The 25942-nt window shown below is 46.1% G+C and overlaps 3 protein-coding genes across 5 annotated transcripts in view; all 3 read left to right on the forward strand.

The window, feature by feature from the left end:
- The window catches only part of dnah12 (dynein, axonemal, heavy chain 12), a gene marked incomplete at both ends in the record, with an annotated part of 41300 nt that extends 41229 nt beyond the window's left edge, over positions 1-71 (forward strand). The window contains one exon of the mRNA XM_084186699.1: positions 1-71. Within this exon, the coding sequence (XP_084042825.1) occupies positions 1-71 (71 nt within the window).
- A 1168-nt stretch (positions 72-1239) lies between these two features.
- Positions 1240-4348, forward strand: asb14b (ankyrin repeat and SOCS box containing 14b; the record flags this gene model as incomplete). Its single annotated transcript, XM_084187876.1, has 10 exons — positions 1240-1358; positions 1468-1523; positions 1958-2089; positions 2166-2324; positions 2429-2674; positions 2811-2976; positions 3086-3418; positions 3580-3781; positions 3916-4069; positions 4179-4348. 10 exons carry the CDS (start codon positions 1240-1242, stop codon positions 4346-4348), a joined length of 1737 nt encoding a protein of 578 aa, XP_084044002.1.
- Positions 4349-5911: 1563 nt separating this feature from the next.
- Positions 5912-23463, forward strand: tasorb (transcription activation suppressor b). Of its 3 annotated transcripts, none has more exons than XM_084187868.1 (20): positions 5912-6300; positions 7956-8101; positions 8612-8704; positions 8905-8977; positions 9687-9778; positions 9943-10237; positions 10466-10571; positions 10773-10876; positions 11456-11565; positions 11979-12051; positions 12151-12225; positions 13944-14738; positions 15090-15373; positions 15465-16643; positions 17101-17223; positions 18873-19032; positions 19445-19553; positions 19865-20043; positions 20166-20300; positions 21521-23463. In XM_084187868.1, the coding sequence occupies exons 1-20, from the start codon at positions 5991-5993 to the stop codon at positions 22993-22995; spliced, it is 5916 nt and encodes a 1971-aa protein (XP_084043994.1). In that variant the 5' UTR covers positions 5912-5990; the 3' UTR covers positions 22996-23463. The 3 variants fall into 3 exon arrangements, with proteins under 3 accessions (XP_084043994.1, XP_084043996.1, XP_084043995.1); XM_084187870.1 differs by having other exon boundaries at positions 21524-23463; XM_084187869.1 differs by having other exon boundaries at positions 15093-15373.
- The last annotated feature ends 2479 nt before the right edge of the window (positions 23464-25942 follow it).

Raw genomic sequence — 25942 nt, forward strand, 5'->3', positions numbered from 1 at the left:
TGCCCACCAGCAAGCGCCCGCAGCACTGGATCAAGAGAGGCGTGGCCATGCTCTGCCAGCTGGACGACTGAGGACACAGAGGAGGAGGGAAGAACACACTATTTCACACAGGCACTTTACGTCATTACACCGAGACTTAGCTCTCTGGTGGATTCTCTATTTACTTTAATCATATTAAAAATACTTTGATGTAATTAACTTGTGTGGCTGTTGGTTTTGTTTAGATCTGTTGAGTGGGAATACACACAATACCTGATAATGACCATAGCAGACCTGCAGTATGTGATACCTGCCTATGGCCACTGGGAGGTGTGTGTGCATGTGTGTCTGTCAGTCAGTTGAGCTGTGGGTAGAGTTGCAGTGTGCTCAGTGGGTCAGAGCCAGGTGCAGGGTGGGAAGGCCCCGTGATCAGATATAAATAGCTGGGGAGATATACATAGGTGTGCTTTGGAAGCTTAGTGTGTTTGACCCACTGAAGATTGTGAGGCCATCGGAGAAACAGTCTGTTGACTGAAGGTAAACAGAAAACAAAAGCTGTGTTTTGATAAGACATAATCCTCTGGGAGGTTTAAGGATGGAATGGTGTGGTGCATGAATGCCATTGTTAATCTGAAATGGTGTGATATGGTGCCATGTAAATGTTGAATTTTGAGTGGCCATTGCATGCTCAATTTACAGTAAGTGGCCTGATAACTGTAGAATAATAGCTGTTTTCATCCTGAAAGTTTTATCCACAATTCCTTATAAAGGCTGATGTAGTTTTCAATGTGCAATACCCAACACTACAGCCACAATTATAATGCATTGTTTAGCCTTTATTATGCATCTATCTACTGTCATCATCAAAGTCCCTGATAACGCCAATGCAGAGAACTGGGTCAGCTATTTCAAGCAGAACACAACCATTGAGCATGTAAATATACTGTAACGTATTCTCTCATTTTCTATGTATGTGATATGATAGTCAGCACAAACTCACAAAAATTACAGTGTGCAACATGGCTGCAATGCTCTCCAGTTTTACGGTTGTCTATTGTCTGTCTAAATGTCTGTCGAGGTCCTGTTGGTATTTGAGGCTGCTGGCTGGTCATGTGTATGGTCCCTGCCCTGGTAGGTAACATGTTGCCCTTTTCAAATACAAGTAGTTGAACAGAGAATGAGAATGAAGGTTCTTAACATAATGTCTCCCCAGCTCAAGTTAGTAGTTTCCTGGTGAGTTGACCCTTCCTGGAGTGACAGATGAACTCAGAGACAGAGGCAGGAGATAAGTTTGACCAATCAGAAGAGGATGAGGACACACAGTACATGATTGAACAGAGCCTTCTGAAATACAACAAGCACAAAGGCTCACTCCCCAAGTAAGACCTCCCAAATGGCAAAATACCTACTGCTTTATTCTGTGTATACCACATGGGTTAGCTGTGGAATGGCCAAGTGATTCAGTGTTTATACATATATTTCACCCAGTGATCCTGCAGGCCCTGAAGGTGATCCTGATGAGATATTTACAGTGATAAAGGAAGGTGAGCATCATTTTTTCCATATCTTAACTCCTTAATGACCTCTGCTATGTGCGATCATCACTTCTCCGGTCTCATAGATTGTCTGGCCCCTATATCATGTGTGTGGAGTTGGGTCAGAGGTGGAATAAGATAAAGAGGGTTATGACCCCTGTGCCATAGAGGTTACAGCCAGTCTATTGACTTTGGCGCTGTTCCATTTCAGGGTACTGGAGGGCCCAGCAATGAATAACAGTTCTGGTCTTCGGATGCATCTCAATAGTCTAAATATAATTCCTCTACTTGTCTCATCTCATTACAGAAAGTGAAAACAATATGGTAGATGTCTACCAGAACATGTCTTTCACTTCTCCAGTTCAAACGAATGGAAAGGACAGGAGAGAAAGCCATGTCAGACTATTGAGACTTACCCCCTACCTGTCCTCCTGTTCTGTTAGGTGATGAGGAGGCCCTAACAAGGCTGGCTGAGCAACCAGGAGCCATGTCCAGAGTAGACGACAGAGGATGGATCCCGCTACATGAGGCCGCAGTACAGGAGAAGAAAAGTATACTGGAGATCATCTTCTCAGGTACTGGTATAGAGACATATCTCAAGGGACTTTCCTGCTAAAATCTAGGTAGTAATATACAGGTCCATGTGTCCAGCCTCCCCCCAGGGTGCAGAGCAGTGCCGGACTTTGAAGGGAGAGACACCTCTCTTCCTGGCTGTAGTGTGCGGTCTGAGGGAAAACGCTACGTTCCTGCTACAGAACGGATGCTGTCCAGACCTCCAGAACGATGACGAGGAATCTCCACTCGTGGCAGGTATTCAAAACGTATCTTAGATTTTCGTAGATTTCGATTTTTGTTTATGGAGCACAACTTTAACCTTCTGCCATTCTTCCTGCTCTGTCAACTATTTCCTACAGCTATAGTAAATGACCAATATGATTGTGCCTCGCTCCTGATTCGCTGCAATGCCAAGGTGGACCAAACAGGAGATCTGGAGCGGACTGCCCTCCATGAGGCCTCACTCCTGGGTCTGGACAATTTTGTTTACCTGCTACTGCAGTCTGGAGCCGACCCAAACGCAAGGGATGTTGACAAGTTGACCCCACTGGCACTGGCTGCAGAGACAGGGCACCTGAACGTAGTGGAGGTCCTGCTACAGAAAGGTGTGTGTGTCTGTGTGTGTGTGTGTCTGGACCATATGGAGTGACAAACTTTGCATTTCTGTCTCTCCTCTCTATCTTTCTCTCTCACTCTCTTTCTCCCCTCCTCTCTCTCTTGCTCTCTCTGTCACTCTGTCAGGAGCCAGCGTGCAGTCTCAGACAGAGGGCTCTTTGCTGTTTAAGGCGGTTGCATCAGGGAATCCTGACATCATCTCTCTGCTGCTGGACTATGGGGCAGACCCCGACATGCCCAACCACAGCGGGCACCTACCCATCCACTGTGCTGCATACCATGGGCATCTGCTGTGAGTGGAGAAACATCTTTACTTTATATACCTCTTTTATATTTATTTCTTTATTTTTCTGCTGTTAGGAGGTACAGATATTGAAAGCTCTTCTCCTCTCTCTCCTCAGGGTGTTGGAACAGTTGATCTCCGCAACAAAGATGGAGGCAGTGAAGAAGAGTGGTATGAGTCCCCTCCACTCTGCAGCTGCTGGGGGACACGCCCAGTGCCTGGAGGTCCTTCTCAATGCAGGCTACGACCCCAACTTCATGCTGCACCCACGCGTGCGCAATAAATACGATGACGAACGCAGGTCGGCTCTTTACTTTGCTGTGTGGAACAACGATGTCCAGTCTACCCGTCTGCTGCTGGAGGCTGAAGCCATGGTCAACCAGGACCCTGTCAACTGTCTACAGGTGGCCCTGCGGCTGGGCAACTACGAGCTTATAAACACTCTGCTGAGGTAGGAATCAAACTCAGGTCAAATCATTTCAAAATCTCAATATACTTTACAGTAAAACATGTTATGTGAGTGAGATGAATTAGCCTGTCGTATGCATTTTTGTTTACTGTGTACTGTTAATGTAGGCATAATGGATTTTGTTGGTCTTGTCAATCAATCAGGTACGGTGCCAACACCAACTACTATTCTCGTGTCAACACAACACACTTCCCATCGGCACTGCAGTATGCACTGAAAGATGAGGTCATGCTGAGGATGCTTCTCAACCACGGATATGACGTACAACGCTGCTTTGACTGTCCCTACGGAGACAGTTCCCATGACTACACACCCTGGACGACCTCGGTCACCAAAGACATGGTGGTTAGACACCTAGTGCTAAGGAGAATCCAAACATTATGTGGTCATTGTAAATGTGGTTATTACAAACTCTCTCTCTCTCTATTTCTCTCTCTTTCTGTTTGTCTCTCTCTCTCCTTTTTTGTTTCTGTCTGTAGTTCTGTGAGGTGATAACAGTCAAGTGGCTGAAACACATCTCAGCACAGGTAGTGCGCATCATGCTGGACTACACAGACCACGTCACCCTCTGTGTCAAACTCAAGGAATGCCTGAAGACACAGAAACAGTGGCCTGAGATATGCCATATCCAAGGTACGGTAATGGAACTGCACTGCACAGATTCCTTTTCACAATAATTATTATGTAATTACCATTTGACCAAATTCCTGGTAAATAAAGCATGACCCTAATGCCCCCTCAGAGAATGTGCGCAGCCTGAAGCACCTGTGTCGGCTGCGTATCCGGAACTGCCTGAGCCGTCTGCGTCTGCGATCCCCAGCCTTCATCAGCTTCATGCCTCTCCCCACCAGGCTTAAGGACTACCTCCGATACAGAGAGTACGACGTCTACAGCAGGGGCAGCCCTGACTGATCATAACATAAAGGCACTCTCCAAGAAAGTTCAAGTTCATTATCAGTTGGTCTGGACCTTGTTTACTTTTGAAAGTGTGTGTCTCTTTAGGTCCTACTTGAGGATGAACAAACAAGCAATATTCTCTCCCTTTTTTCCTACTCTGAAAGTATGTTATTTTTTATTTATTTTTATTTAACCTTTATTTAACCAGGTAAGCCAGTTGAGAACAAGTTCTCAGTTACAACTGCGACCTGGCCAAGATAAAGCAAAGCAGTGCGATAAAAACAACAACAACACAGAGTTACATATGGGATAAACAAAATGTACAGTCAAAAACACAATAGAAAATCTATATACAGTGTGTGCAAATGTAGTAAGTTATGGAGGTAAGGCAATAAATAGGTCATAGTGCAAAATAATTACAATTTAGTATTAACACCGGAATGATAGATGTGCAGAAGATTATGTGCAAATAGAGATACTGGGGTGCAAATGAGCAAAATAAATAACAACATGAGGATGAGGTAGTAGGGTGGGCAATTACAGATGGGCTGTGTATTATGTTATGTCATAGGCAACACAATGTGTGTTGCTCCTAGGTAGAGCATCGTGGGTCACTGAACCAACTAGGATAAGCTTGTTAGGTTAAAAACATTTGTCAAGAACTTAATGATATTTTTGTATAATTATTGAATTTGTAAGGAATTACAAATTGAGGGATTTTTAGAGATTTTGTGTAATGTTCTATTTTTATCTGTGATTTACAAGAATTGTATTTTGTCATTAAACATTTGAACAGAACTCTTAGAACTGGGTTCAGGAACCTTATTATATTTTCATCTAACATTGAAATCCATGTCACCTGTTTTGCACACATCATATGCCATCATTGGAGAAGGCATACAAATCGGAGAACATATGACTGTCCATTTTTTTCTTATAGTAGGCTTTCATTTGTCAGATGTCATTCTGGATACATGGTCTCAATTAAATAGGCCAGCCAAAACGCAATAAGCATTTCCCACTCAGACCACCACTCTGTATATCAAATGTCAGACTGAAAGTGGATAGGTCATGGTGTGTTATTGGGCCTATACTATTTATGGATATTCCTCTGATTCAAACAAATGCCTGTTTATGTCAATAAGTTATCATGTGTCACAGACGGTATAAAAGCATCACTTTAGAGACAGAAACTGTTTAATTTGACAATATGTTTTTGTCAAGATTTCTGTAGTACGCCAGGCCTTAGTGGAAACGCATGTACATTTCTTTTGAGTGGAGTATCCCTTTAACATCTGTATAAATTAAATAAAGATTGTCATATGCAGAATCTGACTCAGTCACAGTAAGCCAGCCGCCCGCCCCGTTGGCCTATAGTTGTCCACAAAGGTAGACACAAACACTAGTTCAGCCAGCTGCTGTCTCAAACACTGAGGTATAATAACGGTCTCAAAGGAAGTTATTCGACTCGAGGGCCTGTAGGAGGCGCGGCTTTGCTTGAATGTAAACAGAGTGACGCCAGCGCTTTGCCTTGGTGGAGAAGAAGGCATACGTCATATTCACAATGGCGGAGGCAGGGTGAAGAGTAGAGTGTGTCAGTTAAGTGGCGCAGTAACCAACTACATTGCCCGCGAAAGACGCTAACGGTGCCCGAAAAATGGCCCTGAACCCCAAAGTGGAGAGAAAAACTGACATAGAGTGTTTGAAGACCGGTGAGCTCGACTTGGAGAGCGGCAATAGCAAGACAAATTCGTTGTCAGCCGCCATCTCGGCCACATCCAACCAAAATGGCGATCAGACTGGATGTGAAGACGGTGTAATGCCCGAACAAGAAGCCTCTGAGCGGCGGAGGAGCGGGCAGACGACCGCGAGAAGCTCCAATAATTCACCGTTACCCGGCCAGAGACAGGCTGAAGAGTTGCCAAGGAGAAATTTTCAGATCCCGAGGAAGATCAAGGAACGGAAAGGTTGTGCCCTTTCTCTAGTACTAGCTAGCTATTTCCAACAGAGGCTTCCCAGTGTTTCATAATTCAAGTGCTGCATGTAGCAAACCCGCGTTCCCTACCGTCAGAATTTAGATTAGCTATTGACATGGATTGTGATCCATCTTCAGAGGGTAGTTACCGTTAGTTTATTGCGTGCAAATAAACTATTGCCTTGGTAAAGGTAATATCGGTTCCCGTACTCATCTCTCGGTCAGCATTGCAGGTAAGTTTCAGCCCAGGCGCGAGAAGACAAGCACGTGAAGAGATGCTGCCCATCAAGCCTCCATATTACTTGGGTCTAAATGGAGGCTCATGTGGAGAGTGAAATTAGTTTTGATGGTATTCAGCTGAGGATTTTGAAAGCTTGTGTTGGAAGATGACCATAGTAGTAAAGTCCCTTGGGTTGTACACACACCACACCCATCTTATAGGATCTAGGCCTAGACTGGTTACCATGGCCCTTCCATGAAGCTTCAGAGATAGTCAGCCATCATCCCATATCTTCACAGATTTGATACAGATTATAGTAGACAACAAGTCCAGACCCCAGTTTGAGTATTTTTGGGTAGAATAAATGTAACTAGCTATACAGTGAGACCATTGGTCATCCAGGAATAGCCAGACTGGGAGAAGCTGCTAAGAACTGTTGTGGTATTAGCTAGGCTAGTTCATTCTTTAGATGGGTTGCTGTGCTGGTCTTGGCTCTTACATAATATTTTGGGTTTATATAACATTACTCCTATGCAATGGACACAACCATGTGTAGTGGAGGCCTGTTTTGTCATGGGTCCATTGCTTGGATTGTCATCAGAAAGAGCATCTGTTCTATACCAATGGTGCCCACTATATTCACAGGTTGCATGTATTTGGTTTTCGTAGTTGGGGTGATGCCGAATTATGATGCACAGCCTGCATGCAAAATACAATCCATCATACAAGTTGCTCTACGTAAAGTTTAATTTGATATTATTGTCTCTAGAATCTGGCCTATGGCTTGATGGATATGTCAATATACCCATTTTCAGAATGCATATGCTAGTTTTAGATTTTCCCTTTCCTTAGTGTGATGTCAGCGCATTTGGAAAATAGACTGGTGGATGAGACTTGGTTGGACATATTGCATCATAATAATTTAGCACAAAGTACACTGAGAACTTTGCCCCTTTTTATGCAGAAATATTGGATATAGGGTGGTAGGGTCATTTGGTGACCTTCAGATGAAGTAGCATTAGATGAAGATGAGGAATTGCTATTGTTAGAGGTCTGCGTTACAGGGCAGACCCATCCAATCACTATAACCATGGCATCCATGTGGGGAAATGAAGCTCTTTTTAGTGTACTAACCATCTTGTATAGTTTTGATATACTGTCCTCATGCTCTGTAAACATCTGCGTTGGGGACAATTCAATATCCATGTGTGCCTCTAAGCACTAGGCCTGCTCACACACCACCAATCACTTATAACCCCCTCCACAACCCTTATGTGCCTAATTCCAAATTGTGTAAATATGAAAAGTTTCAATAAGCAATATGGAGAACAAAAATCCACCTGTCCAATTTGTGCCAATCAGATCCCTGAATGATACTAATCCTCTGTTTCTCTCTTCCCTCTCTTGTCATCCCTGCTCCTCTGCAGGCCTGTACCAGTTTCTGGCCCCTGACTCCCGGGAATTTGAGGGCCTTGTGAAGATCCTCTCCTCCTTCTACCTGGATGCATCGTCCAGAGGGACATTCTCCTACTGCAAGGCCAGGCTCATTCACAATGAGCTGCTGGAGAAAGAGGTAGCACCACCAAGCTCAACCATATTATTATTATTATTATCATACACCCAGCTATTCATTTTTTTTTTTATATATAGACAATTTTTCCCCCATCATATTTAACACAAACCAACCACATTGTACACCAAACTATACAGAAGTCCAGTGGGCCGCAACAAATAAAATACAAAAACTATAACAGTAAGACAAACCGTCGGCTGATCAGTCAGCCTCAGGCTGTTGTCAACAGCATGGCCCAAAGATCTGTTTATAAGAATTCCCATTTACTATCACTTTAGTCAAATCTCCACTTCCTAATGTTCAAACAAAATAAAACACATACCCACTGCTGATATTCTTCCCAGACTGGCACAAAACACTAGTTAATAGTTTTGCACGACCAACAACAAATACACACTTCATACCTCACTGACATTGACCCACCCACAAAACCAGTGTGCCCTTTATATTGTTCTGCTTGCATCTTTTGTCATGATGGCATATTTTCTCCTGTGTTTGTGTGTGTGCCAGTTCATTGAGAAGAGGAGGGAGCTGAAGCAGGAGGGCCGTACAGACCCAGAGCTGGTGGAGTCCTACTGCTTCCTGTTCCCAGACAAGTCCAAGGTGAGCCTAACGGCCTGCCTGCCTCACCAGGTGGTGTGGTATAGCTCCGTGATTTAGTACTCTGATCTAATGTTGCTGCTACAGTCTGGATCTTTACAATTGGATTAAGCATTAGGCCTACAATCTGAGCTTGGCTGCTGGGCTCCTGGTTGTCATTTGAAAACCACTGTGTTTTATTTTTTGTGATGTTCTTTTTCCAGCTCCCTTGGATATGTGAGAAGGGTCTGTCTGTGGGACACTCCAGGATCACTACACTAGGAAATCCAGCAATGGGTGAGTGTGTGTGTGTACTTACTACCGAATGTCATGTATGATATTGTTTTTAGGGAGAGTTTGCAAATGTCCAGAAGGATGGCTTTTCTTAGCGATGTTGGGGGTATGTCAGTTAGAAATAGGGTTGTCACGATACCTGATTTTTCCTTGGCAAAAAGGAAAACACAAAGCAGACTAAACTATTTGGTCCTTTTAAAACCCTGCTGTATGTAACATAGTGTGGAAAATAAACATTATTCTGGGTGTCAACATAAGACTGTTTTGTTTCCAACATTAGGACTGTTTTCCTCAGGAAATGTAGTCCACTTAATGTTTTGTTTCCTTTCCACGATACCTCTTGAGTTTTGCAATACTGGTATCGTGACAACCCTAGTTAGAAATGGATCTGCTTTTGAACGTTAAGGTTTAATTGACTATCTCTGTAATAGAGGATCATCTGTATGCCTCATTACTGTAAGAGTAGCTTTATCCACTGCCAGACAGCTTAGCATGTCTACCAGATACGGTTACATAAGAAGATACCTAATGCATGGCCTAGCAACAGCTGAGTATTGTGGAAATGTTTATCACCATCCCTCAAACCTCTGTCATCAACTATTAACCCACACGTAAGCATTTCAATTTTTGTACATGTCAAAAGTTAGTTGTCTATGCATGGTTTTTACCTCCTTAGTTTTTTCTTGACTTTACTTTTGTTTTGTCATTTCAGGTGTTTATCTGTCCAAATTCTCTGATTTGCTTCAAATGAACCCGTTTGAAGCAGGCACCTGTGGAGACATTGTCATATTTAAAGTCATGAGGGTAAATACATCTATCACACTCATTATGGACACAACTGAAACAATATATATCTTATGAACACCTAGAAAGTAGTTGCTTACTTTGCAACAGCCTATTATTACCAATGTTGAGTGCAACACCAGTTTTAATCATCTCTGACCCAGTGAGTGTGTTTGTCGCTTTAGGGCCGGCTGAAGAGCATCTTTGAGAACATGCCTAAGAGTGTCCTGGACCCCACGCCCAAGTTTGACTGTCACGTCTCCAAGAACGCCACACGGGTCACCTCGTTGCTGTCCTACAGGGCTTTTGAACTCACGCAGCAGTACTTCTATGAGTTTGCTTTTGATGAGATCAAGCATCGGCCCAGGCATGTGTGTCCATACGCTGTGGTGTCTTTCCAGTACAAAGGCAAGGAGTCCGCTGCTGCACCTATGGCTGCACACAGGTTCAACAGCACTGTCTGTGAAGGAGGAAGCAAAGGTACGCTCCCATTTTTGCCTTTTTACCTTATCTCTCTGCTTTAGTCTTCTTACATTTGTATTAAAAATAGAGGCGTAAGTATTGGTAGCATGTAGTTTGATAGCTACCTTGGAAGTTTGGTATACTGTGCCCATATTTGACCTGTGACTGTTGACTGGGGCCAGTGTTCCTATTGCAATTGTAAAGTGTTTTGAATGTACTTTAAATAAAGTTTGATTTGCCTGTCAGGGATGAGTAGCTACACTGTGTGGAGTGGGCCGCTGGTGAACAAGGGACAGGAGTTGTGCCAGGTGTCTCTGCTCTCCTTTACACGGCACTTCCTCCCTTTCAAACTGTGAGTACCTCTATTGTCCATACCTAAAACGCATGTATTTGTTATCTGTACCTAAAACGCATGTATTTGTTATCCGTACCTAAAACGCATGTATTTGTTATCCGTACCTGAAACATGGATATCAGTAGTAACTCATAGTTAATAAGCATGTTATGAGTACTGTAATAAGTTGTTTGAGGTGTGTGTGTGTCCCCTCTGCAGAACGGAGACGTTGGAGATGAGTATGGGGATGCAGCTGGACCAGGTGAAGAGGAAGATCCCCTCTGTTCTGTTCTCCTGGGACACCTACAGCAGAACCAGAGAAGGTCCGAACCACTCTCCTCTCCAGCCTTAGTCCTAGTCTGATTCATCTATTCTCTGACCAAGACAACAGTCCATAGATGCTATAGAATAACCGAACAACAACACAACAGTCCCTCCAGGATTTCGCTTGAGTTTGCTGTGTCAATTTGGACATTTTGCATGGCAATTTGCAATAATTTTGTCCAATTTGTCACATGCGCTGATGAGGAAAAAAGCTTGTTGACATGTTGCTTGATTGAGCCATTTTATGCATTAAAAGTACAGTGATTGGTTAAAATTGCGAACCCTCTTTTTGTAGTGTGGCGATTGGACAATTATATGCGGTAATGTTGTGACGATTGGACTGTTTTATGCGGTAATAGTGCAGCGATTGGTCAGATTTGCAAGCCCTTGCATAATACGTTGGCAAAAATTGCGATTGCTAAAGAGGTGCTGACTTAATCTGACTAACAACAATGTAGGACCTATCACCCGGAATCACTGTGTTGGGTGTGTTTTTTAATATTTTATTTTCTTACTTTGGATTGAAATGTTTTTACTATGGAGTCGACCTTGTTCTGAGCGAGGTGTGTGTGTTTCAGTGCTGAAGTGTGGGATCTACTGCAGCCTGTTTGAGGTGGTGGATTGGAAGGGCAAGGCGAGCAGCAGCACTCTCTCAGGACTCATACATAAACTGGAGAGAGAGAGGATGGTGAGTCACTCCCTGACTGTCCCTCTGCAGGATGTTTTAATGAACACTGTTTAATGATTATACAGCGACACTAGAAGGGTTAGGGAGGGGGATGTGGCATGGATCATTATATTATACAACACACCCAGGCTTTCACATGGGTTGCATTACTTTGGTCCCCCATAATATTTGATATGTAGATCAGCTAAACTGGTCAGTTCCCTAGAAATGGGCATGTCATGAAGAGTTGTTGTCATTTGTTCTCCATATTTATTTAAACGGTAGAGCTAACTCCAATCAGGGAGTTCCCATGCCATATATGAAAATAATTGTCCCAGTTTTAAGTGTGAATTTCTGCTGTTGCACAGCTGCACTGTATGAAAAGTGTTTGTTTAGATGTATTGAATGTTAATGTCTCCTCCTCCCATGTGTAGGTGCTAGTGAAGCCTTTAGTTGACAAAGGTTTTCTCTTCCTCCTGTCATCTGCTCAGATGGTCAGTCCCAACGGTACGTCCTCTATGTCTCTCACTCTTTCCATTGATCTGACATGTTGTTCTTTGTGTGGGTTAATACTGAGGGAGTTCTTGTGTGTTTGGTGGATTCTAGACCGTCGGGGGAGGGTTGAGAAGAGCCTGCAGGCACTGTTTGTCTTTCAGGAGTCCAGGGGAGTCGCCAAGTTCAGTAAGTATTCTAAAAGATCCTTCCTCAAACCACAGTTACAGCTATTGAATGTCAGGAACAGCCTTTATGAGCAGTATGTACAGTGGGGGGGAAAAAGTATTTAGTCAGCCACCAATTGTGCATGTTCTCCCACTTAAAAATATGAGAGAGGCCTGTAATTTTCATCATAGGTACACGTCAACTATGACAGACAAATTGAGGAAAATAAAATCACATTGTAGGATTTTTAATGAATGTATTTGCAAATTATGGTGGAAATAAGTATTTGGTCACCTACAAACAAGCAAGATTTCTGGCTCTCACAGACCTGTAACTTCTTCTTTAAGAGGCTCCTCTGTCCTCCACTCGTTACCTGTATTAATGGCACCTGTTTGAACTTGTTATCAAACATGTCCACAACCTCAAACAGTCACACTCCAAACTCCGCTATGGCCAAGACCAAAGAGCTGTCAAAGGACACCAGAAAAACAATTGTAGACCTGCACCAGGCTGGGAAGACTGAATCTGCAATAGGTAAGCAGCTTTGTTTGAAGAAATCAACTGTGGGAGCAATTATTAGGAAATGGAAGACATACAAGACCACTGATAATCTCCCTCGATCTGGGGCTCCACGCAAGATCTCAACCCCGTGGGGTCAAAATGATCACAAGAACGGTGAGCAAAAATCCCAGAACCACACGAGGGGACCTAGTGAATGACCTGCAGAGAGCTGGGACTAAAGTAACAAAGCCTACCATCAGTAACACACTACGCCACAAGGGACTCAAATCCTGCAGTGCCAGACGTGTCCCCCTGCTTAAGCCAGTACATGTCCAGGCCCGTCTGAAGTTTGCTAGAGTCCATTTGGATGATCCAGAAGAGGATTGGGAGAATGTCATATGGTCAGATGAAACCAAAATATAACTTTTTGGTAAAAACTCAACTCGTCGTGTTTGGAGGACAAAGAATGCTGAGTTGCATCCAAAGAACACCATACCTACTGTGAAGCATGGGGGTGGAAACATCATGCTTTGGGGCTGTTTTTCTGCAAAGGTACCAGGATGACTGATCCGTGTAAAGGAAATAATGAATGGGGCCATGTATCGTGAGATTTTGAGTGAAAACCTCCTTCCATCAGCAAGGGCATTGAAGATGAAACGTGGCTGGATCTTTCAGCATGACAATGATCCCAAACACACCGCCCGGGCAACGAAGGAGTGGCTTTGTAAGAAGCATTTCAAGGTCCTGGAGTGGCCTAGCCAGTCTCCAGATCTCAACCCCATAGAAAATCTTTGGAGGGAGTTGAAAGTCTGTGTTGCCCAGCGACAGCCCCAAAACATCACTGCTCTAGAGGAGATCTGCATGGAGGAATGGGCCAAAATACCAGCAACAGTGTGTGAAAACCTTGTGAAGACTTACGGAAAACGTTTGACCTGTGTCATTGCCAACAAAGGGTATATAACAAAGTATTGAGAAATTTTTGTTATTGACCAAATACTTATTTTCCACCATAATTTGCAAATAAATTCATTAAAAATCCTACAATGTGATTTTCTGGATTTTTTTAATTCTCATTTTGTCTCTCATAGTTGACGTGTACCTATGATGAAAATTACAGGCTTCTCTCATCTTTTTAAGTGGGAGAACTTGCACAATTGGTGGCTGACTAAATACTTTTTTCCCTCACTGTATACTTATGTCTGCTACCCCCCCATTGACCATGTCCCTGCCTCCCCCAGCGCCCAGACTGTCAGAGCAGGAGCCCCTGTCAGCTGAGCCCCTGCCCCCTCTCCTGGCCTCCATGGACCCCTTCATCCCAGCCCTGCACTATGCCCTGCTCAAGATGCGCTCCACCCCCGATAACAAGCACCTCAGCACCGTGGTGGAGCGCCAGGCCTTAGACTACCTGACCAGGAGGGACAGCGGCCGGGCCTTCCTCCTCCCAGAGTACCAACAGACCCTGGACGAGAGGGGCAGCGTGCACCCCGCACCCCGCCCCAAATCCAACATGGAGGGCCTGCTGCGCTCCTACCTCCACGGCCTCTCCTCGGCCTACGTCCTCCCCATTGTCAAGGCCAGGGACATGATGGACAGGATCAACCAGCCTCCGCCTGCCCCGGCCCCAACCATCCCGGATTACAGCCCTGTGTCAGACTGGGGGGGCTCAGGAGGGTCAGACAGACCAGAGAGGGTGGAGAGGCAACCTCCAGAGAGACCAGAGAGCAGCAGGAGGAGAGGGGGACCGTCCCAGACCCATTCTAACGGGGCCGCAGCAGGGACAGGGGCCCCGCCCCAGAGGTCAAGGCTGGCCCAGAGTGAGTACGATAAGGACAAGATGAAAGAGCTGCTGAAGCTGATCCAGCTGCATAAGGCCCTGGTGAAGGAGCCAGGAGGGAAGGAGAGGGCCGAGGGCGGTGACGACGGGGGCTGGGAGGGCCCCCACGGCCTCAAGAGGAAGCTAGAGGAGGACGAATCAGGGGCCATGTCTAAATACCTACGGGGAGCCCACTTCAGCAACGGAGAGCCCAGTAGAGGTGAGACTGGTTTGTGTGTGGGAGGGAGCAAAAGATTGTATGGGAGAATGAATGAGAGATGGTGGTGGAGTGGCGCGAGTCTGTGGGGGAGAGGCGCGAGTCTGTGGGGGAGAGAAGGAGAATAAGGTAAAGAACAAGTGGGAGGGAGAGAGTTTGGTAGGAAGTAGTATGGACTGAGCAAGTTAACATTCGTACGCCAACCTAAGAGAGAATATTGACATTTTAAATGTAGGTCTTTATCATAAATAATATCCTTTCTGACCTTGCGGTGTGTGTATATTGTAGAAGCCTACCTTATATGCATGGTAAGCATGGCTACATCCCTTTTAACCCCGGTCTCTGTCCTCCCAGTAGCCCAGGGGGGGGAGGGAGGGAACTACAACCTGGCAGCAGTAATGGAAAGTATGGGGATCACTGACCTAAGGGACAGGGGCAACACTTCCCAGGCTGCCTCAGCCAACGAGACACAGCGCCTGCTCAAGATCCTGCTCTCCACCCTCAACAAGGCCATGGCTCAGGGCGCTGCCGCGGCCCCCTCCTACCTGCCCGAACACGGGGAGCCCTCCATGGGCTCGGCCTGCGCGGAGAAGCCGAATGAAGGGCGAGTGGAGCAGGCCCGACAGGACTTCTTGGAGGTGAGACACGTGTGTGTGTGGGAGAAAAAATTAAGTATGGACTGGTGTTTGTGATGGAGTGATGTGACTGACCATGTTGTTGTGTGTTTAGGAGCAGACGGCGTGCAGTCTGGCCAGCCCCTTCAGCCCCGACTCTCCAGGACAACAACCACACACCTCAGACAACCCATCACTCACCTGGGAACTGGCCTCTCACACAGACAAACCTATCCCCTTCTTTGAATCTCAGAACGATGGCGACCTCGAGCAGAGGAAAGTTCTGGAGGTGGGTGAGAGAGGTCCGAGAGGTGCCTCCCTGGAGCGGGAGAGGGTAACCAAGGAAGCCTCAATAGATAGGGTAGCCAAGGGGGCTTCCTCAGAGAGGGAGAGGGTAGCCAGGCCACCCAGCACTCTGGACACCATCGTAAGCCAGGAGCTCCACTGCCTCTTCAACTCCATCCAGGGCCTCATGGACAGCCAGAAGATCTACTACAACTCCCAGCTGCCCTCACGGCTGTCCCCGCGCCACACCTGGCAGCCCAACTGCTCCTTCTCAGACTTTGTGGCGCCCTATGTCGTGTCTGTCCCTGTCCAGGGCCACGTCAACACCCTGTGTGAGAGAATGGGCCGACTGGTGCCCAAACCTCGCCACACTGACTCTGCTAAAGCACCTGGGGCTCGTTCTACCCTCCATGCTCCCTCCGCCACCTTGCCACCCCCTCCACACACCCTCAACCCCACCCATCCTATTCCCTCTTTCCCTCCCCCACCCCATTCTCTCACCTCCATCCCTCACCTTCCTTCGATCCATCACCTTCCACCCCCGCCTGCCCTCGTCCACTCTCCCGCCCCTATCCTCATCACGTCCCCGACCCCCAAGCCTGTCCCCAAAACCAAAGCACAGCCCCCTCAGGCTAAGAGCTCCTCTTCCTCCCAGAGCCGGCCCAAACCGGACACATTCATACAGACACACAAGAACCCCTCTGCAGCACAGAAGCCCTCCACAGAGAGGAAGTCAGAACCATCTGCCTCAAAGAGAGAGGTCTACTCCCCCTCCCAGGCCTCAATGGACTCCTCAGACTCCACCCCAAAACGGCCTAAACAAGCTGCCATCATAGCCCCCTCTCCTCTGACCCCGGCATCAGCCGCTGGACTACTGATGGGCCAGCTGAAGCCTGAGGTGTTCAGCAGCCTGGTGGAGATCTTCAAGGACGTGCAGAGGAACACGGTCAGATTCTACATCCACTCTGGAGAGGAGGAGGAGGAGAGTGACGTCTGTGTGGAGATCAAGGTACTGTAGGCCTCCGTTATGATCAACACTCATGTCAATGTTTGCCCGTAAGAAGAGAAACTCATTCTCACTGATGATTGAGCTAACACTTCACCAATACCTTTATCCAAGCTTTCTCTGACACAGGCACTGTATTATCCGCTGTAATTATCTACACTTTTCAGTGTTCCCTCGTGTTGTTGGTCTGCAAACATCATGTTAAACTGACGTTGTCCTCTGTAGGATGAGGAGAGTCACATTTAATTGTCTTCTCCTTGTTTTACTGCAACAAGAACACTTCATGGCTGTCTGCATTCTCTGCCATAATACATTGTAGTACGCTACTGAGATAAGAGTGTACAATATTGCACCACTATCCTCTTTTCCTCATCCCCTCCTCGTTAATTTGGTTTTGTGGTGTGTTGCTGTCTCCTGCTCCTGTTTTAAACTCCCTCTTTCTGTCTCCTCCCTGTGACAGGAGTACTTGCTGAGCCTGGGCAACACAGAGTGTAACCCCCAGATGTTCCTGGAGAATAACAGCAGTCTGGATAAGCTGCTCATCGTCATTCAGAACGAAGACATCTCAGCCCATGTCAACAAGGTAACATCATTACCATCCTGGCTGGCTGTCTGGCTGGCTGCTAGGATGAGTCACGCCACCAGACAGAATGTTGTCTGCACAGGGAGAATTATCCTCAGCCCCCAAGAAATGATCTGAAATAATGGAATTCTAATTGGACCTGTGGAATTGATTTTAAATCCACCAAAAACCTGGATGGCACAAAGATACTTTTGGTCATGTAGTGTATGTGGACACCTGCTCGTCGAACATCTCATTCCAAAATCATGGGCATTAATATGGAGGTGGTCCCCCTTTGACGCTATAACAGCCTCCACTCTTCTGGGAAGGCTTTCCACTAGATGTTGGAACATTGCTGTGGGGACTTGCTTCCATTCCGCCACGAGCATTAGTGAGGTCGGGCACTGATGTTGGGCGATTAGGACTGGCTGGCAGTCTGCGTTCCAATTCATCCCAAAGGTGTTAGATGGGGTTGAGGTCAGGGCTCTGTGCAGGCCAGTCAAGTACTTCCACACCGATCTCGACAAACCATTTCTGTATGGACCTTGCTTTGTGCACGGGGGTATTGTCATGCTGAAACAGGAAAGGGCCTTCCACAAAGTTGGGAGCACAGAATCGTCTACATTTTACATTTACATTTTAGTCATTTAGCAGATGCTCTTATCCAGAGCGACTTACAGTTAGTGAGTGCATACATAATTTCTTAATTTTTCATACTGGCCCCCCATGGGAATCGAACCCACAACCCTGGCGTTGCGAACCACATGCTCTACCAACTGAGCTACATCCCTAGAATGTCATTGTATGCTGTAGCGTTAAGATTTCCCTTCACTGGAACTAAGTGTCCTAGCCCGAACCATGAAAAACAGCCTCGGACCATTATTCCTCTTCTACCAAACTTTACAGTTGGCACTATACATTCGGGTAGGTAGCGTTCTCCTGGCATCCGCCAAACCCAGATTTGTCCGTCGGACTGCCAGATGGTGAAGCGTGATTCATCACTCCAGAGAACGTGTTTCCACTGCTCCAGAGTCCAATTGCGGCGAGCTTTACACTGCTCCAGCCGACGCTTGGCATTGCACATGGTGATCTTAGGCTTGTATGTGGCTGCTCAGCCATGGAAACCCATTTCATGAAGATCGTGACAAACAGTTATTGTGCTGACGATGCTTCCAGAGGAACTTTGGAACTCTGTAGTGAGTGTTGCAACGTGCTTCAGCACTCTGCAGTCCCGTTCTGTGAGTTTGTGTGGCCGACCACTTCGAGGCTGAGCCGTTGTTGCGCCTAGACTAGATTTCCACTTCACAATAACAACACTTCCAGTTGACCTGGGCAGCTCTAGCAGGGCAATTTGACAAACTAACTTGTTGGAAAGGTGGCATCCTATGACGGTGCCACGTTGAAAGTCAAATTTCTGTGTGCTCGATTTTGTACACCTTTCAGCAACGGGTGTGGCTGAAATAGCCGATTCCACTAATTTGAAGGGGTGTCCACTTACTTTTGTATATATAGTGTAAACGGGTCATTCATTGAATATATAGACAGAGCTGGAAGACATGAACATCACTGCAAATTGTCTCGACAGTCATCACTTCTTTCTCACACAAATGTTAATTTCGATGTGAAGCATGAATTTAAAGGTAGATTCTGAACCATGTTCCCCCTGTCAGATCCCAGCCCTGGTGTCGTTGAAGAAGCTGTCCACGGTGAGCTTTGCGGGAGTGGACAGTCTGGACGATGTGAAGAACCACACCTACAACGAGCTCTTCGTCTCCGGAGGATTCATCGTGTCTGATGAGTTTGTCCTCAACCCAGACTTCATAACACACGGTGAGTCTGCTGAAGCTGTCATCAACATTCATTGTGATGTGTGGGATCCACATGTGAATATTAAGAGTTATGCTTTTTTTTGGGTCACGTTTTCTTTCTATGAAGTTGGATAAATGCCACTGGGGATTTTGTTTGTTAATGAGATGCATCTATATTATATGGTCATTAGAAACAGTATTTGGACATTTTTTTTATTTTTTTTTATTGCAATTCAATCATTGTTTTATGTACCATGTAGCTGTGTCATTACATTCTGGTTAGCAAAGTGGTCATATATTGACTACAGATGAAAAGAGAAAAGACTGAACTCATGACAGGGCATTGATTTAATGGGATCAGTGTGTGTGTGTGTGTTGTGTTGTGTTCCCTGTGTAGACTGGTAATGTGTTGTGTTATTGTGTTCCCTGGGCAGACCGGTTGCAGGCGTTCCTGCGGTTCCTAGAGGAGCAGAGCTCTCCAGAGAACCCCTGGCAGTGGAAGATCCACAACAAGTCCCAGAAGAAACTCAAAGAGCTGGGCAGGTCAGTAACTACTACCATTCAGCATGACCCGAGACATAGACCTCTCTCAATCCATTCAGTAACTACCTCCATCCTATAGTACTGCCAAGTCTTTCAATCAATCCAGAACCTCTCTTCGAGGTCCGAAGTAGTAGTAGTAGTTATTAGTAGTAGTAGTAGTAGTTGTGACTGTTTTAAAAGGCTGAAAAACAATAATACACACATTATCATCACATTATCATGCTTTCATCCAATATTTTTGTTTGCTTTTTGTCTTACGTATTCAGACTATTTTAGTTACAGACAGCCCCACCTCCTCTCTCCTCTCATAGGTTGAATGGTGATGCCATGGCTCTCCTCAACCTGCTGACAGCCTATCAGAAGAAGCACCTGGTGGAGTTCCTGCCTTATCACGAGTGTGACGCCCAATCACGTCAGGCCCCTGATCTGGACTGCCTGGTCAAGCTCCAGGCTAACCACACCCAGCACCGCCACTTTATCTTCCTCACAGGTACCACCACCATCATCATCATTATCGTGACTCATCATCATCATCTCCTGACCCTTTGTGGAACATTATGTACTGGTATGTGTATTAATTGAACACCCCTCTCTTGTTGTTTGTCCCTCCAGAGAGGCGCTTTGAGATGTTCATGCAGTACTCCAGGAACGGCATAGTGATCGCCAGCATTGATGACATCATGACCAGTTTCCACAACCTGATTGGCTCCAGAGATCAGAAAGAGCTGGCCACACCGCCCTCTACTGGTGGGTGATGTCAACAACAACTTTACAATTACATTGATCTTTGGCCCTGTTCAAGTACTATGAATTGCATCTCATTCCTTTAAGTAAAGTCCAAATGTTTTATCAAATTTTCTGTTTGGAATAAATCAATAACCTTTTCCCTGTCCTTTCTTTTTCTTCCTCTCTTCTTCTCTACTCCTCTCTTCTTCTCTACTCCTCTCTTCTTCTCTACTCCTCTCTTCTTCTCTACTCCTCTCTTCTTCTCTACTCCTCTCTTCTTCCCTACTCCTCTCTTCTTCTCTACTCCTCTCTTCTTCTCTAATCCTCTCTTCTTCTCTACTCCTCTCTTCTTCTCTACTCCTCTCTTCTTCACCACTCCTCTCTTCTTCTCTACTCCTCTCTTCTTCTCTACTCCTCTCTTCTTCTCTACTCTACTCCTCTCTTCTTCTCTACTCCTCTCTCCCCCTCTACTCCTCTGTACTTCTTCCTCTCTCCCTCTCTACTCCTCTCTCCCCTAATATTCCTCTCCCCCTCTTCCCCTCTACTCCTCTCTTCCCCTCTACTCCCCTCTACTCCTCTCTTCCTCTATTCCTCTCTCCCCCTCTATTCCACTCTCACCCTCTACTCCTCTCTACTCCTCTCTTCTTCTCTACTCCTCTCTTCTTCTCTACCCCTCTCTTCTTCTCTACCCCTCTCTTCTTTTCTACTCCTCTCTTCCCCTCTACTCCTCTCTTCCCCTCTACTCCTCTCTTCCCCTCTACTCCTCTCTTCCCCTCTACTCCTCTCTTCCTCTCTACTCCTCTCTCCCCCTCTACTCCTCTCTACTTCTTCCTCTCTCCTTCTTTACTCCTCTCTACTCCTCTCTTCCTCTCTACTCCTCTCTTCTTATCTACTCCTCTCTACTCCTCTATTCCTCTCTCCCCCTATATTCCTCTACTCCTCTCTTCCTCTCTACTCCTCTCTTCCTCTCTACTCCTCTCTTCCCCTCTCCCCCTCTACTCCTCTCTACTTCTTCCTCTCTACTCCTCTCTTCTTTACTCCTCTACTCCTCTCTACTTCTTCCTCTCTACTCCTCTCTCCCCCTATATTCCTCTCCCTCTACTCCTCTCTTTCCCTCTACTCCTCTCTTTCCCTCTACTCCTCTCCTCCCCTCTACTCCTCTCTCCCCCTCTACTCCTCTCTCCCCCTCTACTCCTCTCTTCCCCTCTACTCCTCTCTCCCCCTCTACTCCTCTCTCTCAGTAGAGCATGATGAGTGTATAGAAGAGGAAGATATGTCGCTGGACTCTGATGACGACAGCCACAACCAGGTGATCGTCGAGCATCCTGCCCAAACCCAGGAGGGGGGAGCAGGAGGGGGGGGCATGGGGGACCCGACCCAGCAGCCCCCCTTACCCGAGTCAGACGAGTTCCGACCCCCTCTCCCCGACCAGCTCAACACCTCTGGCCGACACACCCCCTCCTCCCTCTCCTACTCCAGCAGCACCCCCAACCTTTCCAACTTCGCTGCTCTCAAATCAGCCATCTCCCAGTTCAAAGCCTCCAACCAGGTTGGTAGGGCGGACATAGGCAGCACTTCGCCAGGAGGGTTTTCTGTCAACCCCCACCAGAGCTTCCTGTGTCCGTCCACCCAGTGGGTGTCCTACTCTGGCTCCTCCGGCTACACGGCTTCCCCAGCCTATCCCGCCTCGCCCTGCAGCAGCACCCAGGAACAGGACTACAGAAACCCAGCCGCAGTACCTACTACAGCCCCAGGCTCCACTCTCACCACAGGGCCTCTGACCAGCCAGGCCCCCCTCACCCTACTGGACATCCCCCAGCCTCCCCCGCCTCCTCCACATCTCATGATGGGTGGGACTCTGTCCCAGTCGTTTAGCCTGCCTGGCTCTAGCTCTGTTAGTGGAGCAGCCGGGGTTGCTGTTGGAGCATCCTTCTCTACAGTCAGCAGCACTAGCACTCTGCCCAGCACAGCCATAGGGGCCTCTTCCTCTTCTCTCTCCACTGCACTAACATACTCTGACCCTGCTGTTGCCACCACAGCCTCCTTAGGCCTGGGCTATACTCAGAGCGACATGGCCCAGCTTGGCTACCCGGCAGGGGTCAGCTCCAGCGCTAATGGGACCCCCACCCAGCAGGGGGACAGGAGACTCAGTGGGCCCGGGGAGAGCCTATGGGGGTTAGGAGGAGGAACCCCTAACAGCCAGGGAGGGGCCACGCCTGGCTCGGTCTCCCACAGCGGTCTCACCCAAGGTGGGGAGAGGGAGAGGACAGGCACTCCTGGTGGCAGTACCCCTGGAAGTCAGGGGGGAAGGACTCCAGTGAACAGTGTAGAAAGCCTTGGAGCGGGCATGGCTGTTCCCTCTGTGGCCACCAGGGGGGGCTCTATAGCTAGGCCCATGCTGCCCATCCATGGAGGGACTGGAGGTAGTCGAGGCGTCGAGGCCAGTGTCCATCCACTCAGCGGTGGTGGCTACGGCTGTTTAGGTGCCATGCCTGGACAGATGGGTATGGGTCGCGGGGGTATGGGTCCCGGGTCATTAGGGGGGTACCGAGGGAGAGGAGCCCCACAGGGAGGTCTCTGGCCAAGGCCGGGAGGAGGACCCGAGCGGCCGGATGGAGGTGGACCCTGCGGACCCTCCTGGGGTTACCCGAAGGGGAGGGAAGAGGGACAAGATTACTACTCAGATTACACATACTCACACAACTACTCCCCCTGAACAGACAATCATGATTACAGAGGGGTTAACGGACACGCCACACTCAGAGACTGGTAGAGCTGGCTGAATGTACATATTTACTTGTCAAACTCTTTGAATTGATAATAGTCAGAAAGATCCTGGTTTTTTACAAATAAACTTGATACAGGCAGGGCCGAGTGTCGATACTGTCGTAACCGTACGCTCTTTACATGTAAGCTGTTTCAGACCCCTGTTCCGACCACTATATTTATAATTGTCAAGAAATGTAATGGCCTTCCAAGCGTCTCGGTTTTGTTTTATTTTTTATTCTTTGTTTTTTTCCCGGTTTTGAAACAGTTTGTGAACAAGGGGGAAAAGGCAGACTATTTTTTTAAAGAAAGAAAAAAGAGAAGTGAAAGGCACACCACTTTCGCTGTTGGTTTTCTTTTTTACATCCTTGGTTGTTCCCCAAAAAATATCTATTAAAATAAACATGTTTCAAATCGTATCTTGCTTTTATGACTTTTAGCATGATCATGATGACTAGCAATCAAAAGCATGCACCACCTGTTATTGGGTTCTCTTAATTCTTCTAGTATACCCCCTTCAGATCCGTCCCTCAGTTTTATGATAAATGAATAGTCCTGAAAGCCTTTTGGACAGATGAGGTTTAGCATATCATGGAGGTGTCATAAGCTTCTTAACTCTGTAATGGGAAGGATTGTTGGAGTTAAAATCTATACTAACATTTTGGTATGGAGCGCTAAGAACTTCCATTACTCTATAACAGACCTCTATCATTGGTTTCATAAGGACTTTGGTACAGAAGAAATGACATTCTGATATTTTTTACACTAATTGACCAATCACATCAGATCGTTTTAAGAGCTGATCTGCTTGGTTAAAATACCATTAACTGAAAAAAAGATCAGAATTGTAGTCCCATCACAATAAATGGGACTTTGATACAGGAGAAATTAGTAAATTTGCGAGTCATGCTGGAAGGCCTATGGCTGCGTTTACACAGGCAGCCCAATTCTGATATTTTTTTCACTAATTGGTCATTTAACCAATCAGATCAGCTCTGGAAAAGTATGTGACAAGATCTGATGTGATTGGTCAAAAGACCAATTAGTGGAAAAAAGATCAGAATTGGGCTGCCTGTCTAAGCGCAGCTATAGTGTCCTAGGAGAGGATAAAATAAAGTCTGGATTTCTGCTCCAGTCCAGGACTAGCAGCTGATTCATCAAGACCTTGATATTGTGTCAGTTGTGTTAGTGCTGGGCTTCACCCAAAAGCCTGCATACAACATAGCTAAGGTCAGGACTAGGGGTTGTCTTGGAGAAAGTGAAATAGCCTATAAATAATTAATGCAACATGTCTTGGTGGCATGTGCTAAATGGCATATTATTATATTATTATTATAATTTTTGTCTCTGTTTCAGAGGGTTTCACCACCAGAGGGCACTCCTTCTATTGGATAATATGTAGCTGTGGGTTTCATCACCAGAGGGCTCTCCTTCTATTGGATAATCTGTAGCTGTGGGTTTCACCACCTAAGGGCACTCCTATTGGATAATATGTAGCTGTGTCATACCAACCAACACACATCTGCAGAGGATGCTGATCTTCTGCCAGGTAAGATTTTCATACAACATTCAAGTTGCAATTCAGTTACCTGTCTCTTGCCATTCAGATGAAATGGTACAATATGATATGATTTTTGGGTTTATTGTGTTGTTAGAATATGTATATTTAGGTCACAGTTATAAAGTCCATGTTCCGTATGCCTTTTGCATTTTACTTTTTGTACATTATTTGGTCACATGGATAATATGGAGCTCTGACATACTAACACTCACATCTATAGGGTGCTGATTTTCAGCCAGGTAAGGTGTTGATAACCTACAGCATCCAAGGCTGCGTTTACACAGGCAGACCAATTCTGATCTTTTGCCCAATTATTGGCAAAAAATCAGATCTGATTGGTCAAATGACAAATTATTCGCAAAAGATCAGAATTGGGCTTCCTGTTTAAACGCAGCCTTGGTTGCTATTAAATTACCTGTCTCTTGCCACCGAGTACCACAGTATGAGTCATAATACCCATAAAACCTAGCGGTCAAACAGGGAAATGGTTCTAATCGTTTTTCCACCATTCATTTTTCCCATAGATTTTTTTTAGAAACACTTAAAATTAGGGCTGTGTTTCGTGTAGGCTTACCCTGGCATGACATTTGATAACCGTGTAAATCTCTATAGACAAGGTCACTTTTATCAACATTCACCTGTATTCACCCCGCAAAATGAAATGCTAATGTAGTTATCGTAAAGAATTACAAATGCCATGATGATCTGGACGAGACTGTCGAATCGGGGTAAAGGTAAAAATCTGTGAACTGTCCTGGGCAAGTTTTAAATTGATACAATACCTATTAGCAAAGGTGTCAGCTAGAGATGACGTGCAGGAGCTTGCAGGGATTTGTAGTTTGCTTTGCTGCTAATTAGCATTTTTGAATCTGAGAGTAAATAGAGCCAAATATATTGATAAGACACCTTGTCCGAGAGAGATTTACATGGTTATTAAAATGTCACGCCAGGGTAAGCCTACATGAAACACAGCCCTTTTTTAAAGTGTTTCTAAAATCCCCTATGGGAAAAATGAATGGTGGAAAAACAAATGGATCATCAGGCATTTTTGCGAGAGTAGGATGACGTTGCCCATGCATCTCAGGTCAGATTGGTATCTTCTCCTGTATAGGAAAGGGTAAGAATTGGAGAGGGTAAACTGAGGCTAGCTAATGCTAGGTTAGCTAATGTTAAAGCAACCCATTGAATTTGACAACACTATCGGTAGCTACTCACCCCAACACTAGGCGTTGCATTTTCATGGAACACAATGGGTTACTTTAGCATTAGCTAGTCTAGCATGCTGACGAAAATGGCAGTTTAATAAAAGTATTTAAATCTTCTCGATTCATCATTT

Source organism: Coregonus lavaretus (genome assembly GCF_964263955.1).
Source record: "Coregonus lavaretus genome assembly, chromosome: 22".
In the NCBI taxonomy this organism is placed as follows: Eukaryota; Metazoa; Chordata; class Actinopteri; order Salmoniformes; family Salmonidae; genus Coregonus; species Coregonus lavaretus.

Excerpts from the sequence above, each read along its gene's own strand:
- tasorb (XM_084187868.1), top strand. The coding sequence starts at position 5,991 with ATGGCCCTGAACCCCAAAGTGGAGAGAAAAACTGACATAGAGTGTTTG. Across the intron at positions 10,572-10,772 it reads CACTTCCTCCCTTTCAAACT|AACGGAGACGTTGGAGATGA; the intron begins GTGAGTACCTCT and ends TCCCCTCTGCAG. Across the intron at positions 19,033-19,444 it reads CCCAGACTTCATAACACACG|ACCGGTTGCAGGCGTTCCTG; the intron begins GTGAGTCTGCTG and ends TTCCCTGGGCAG.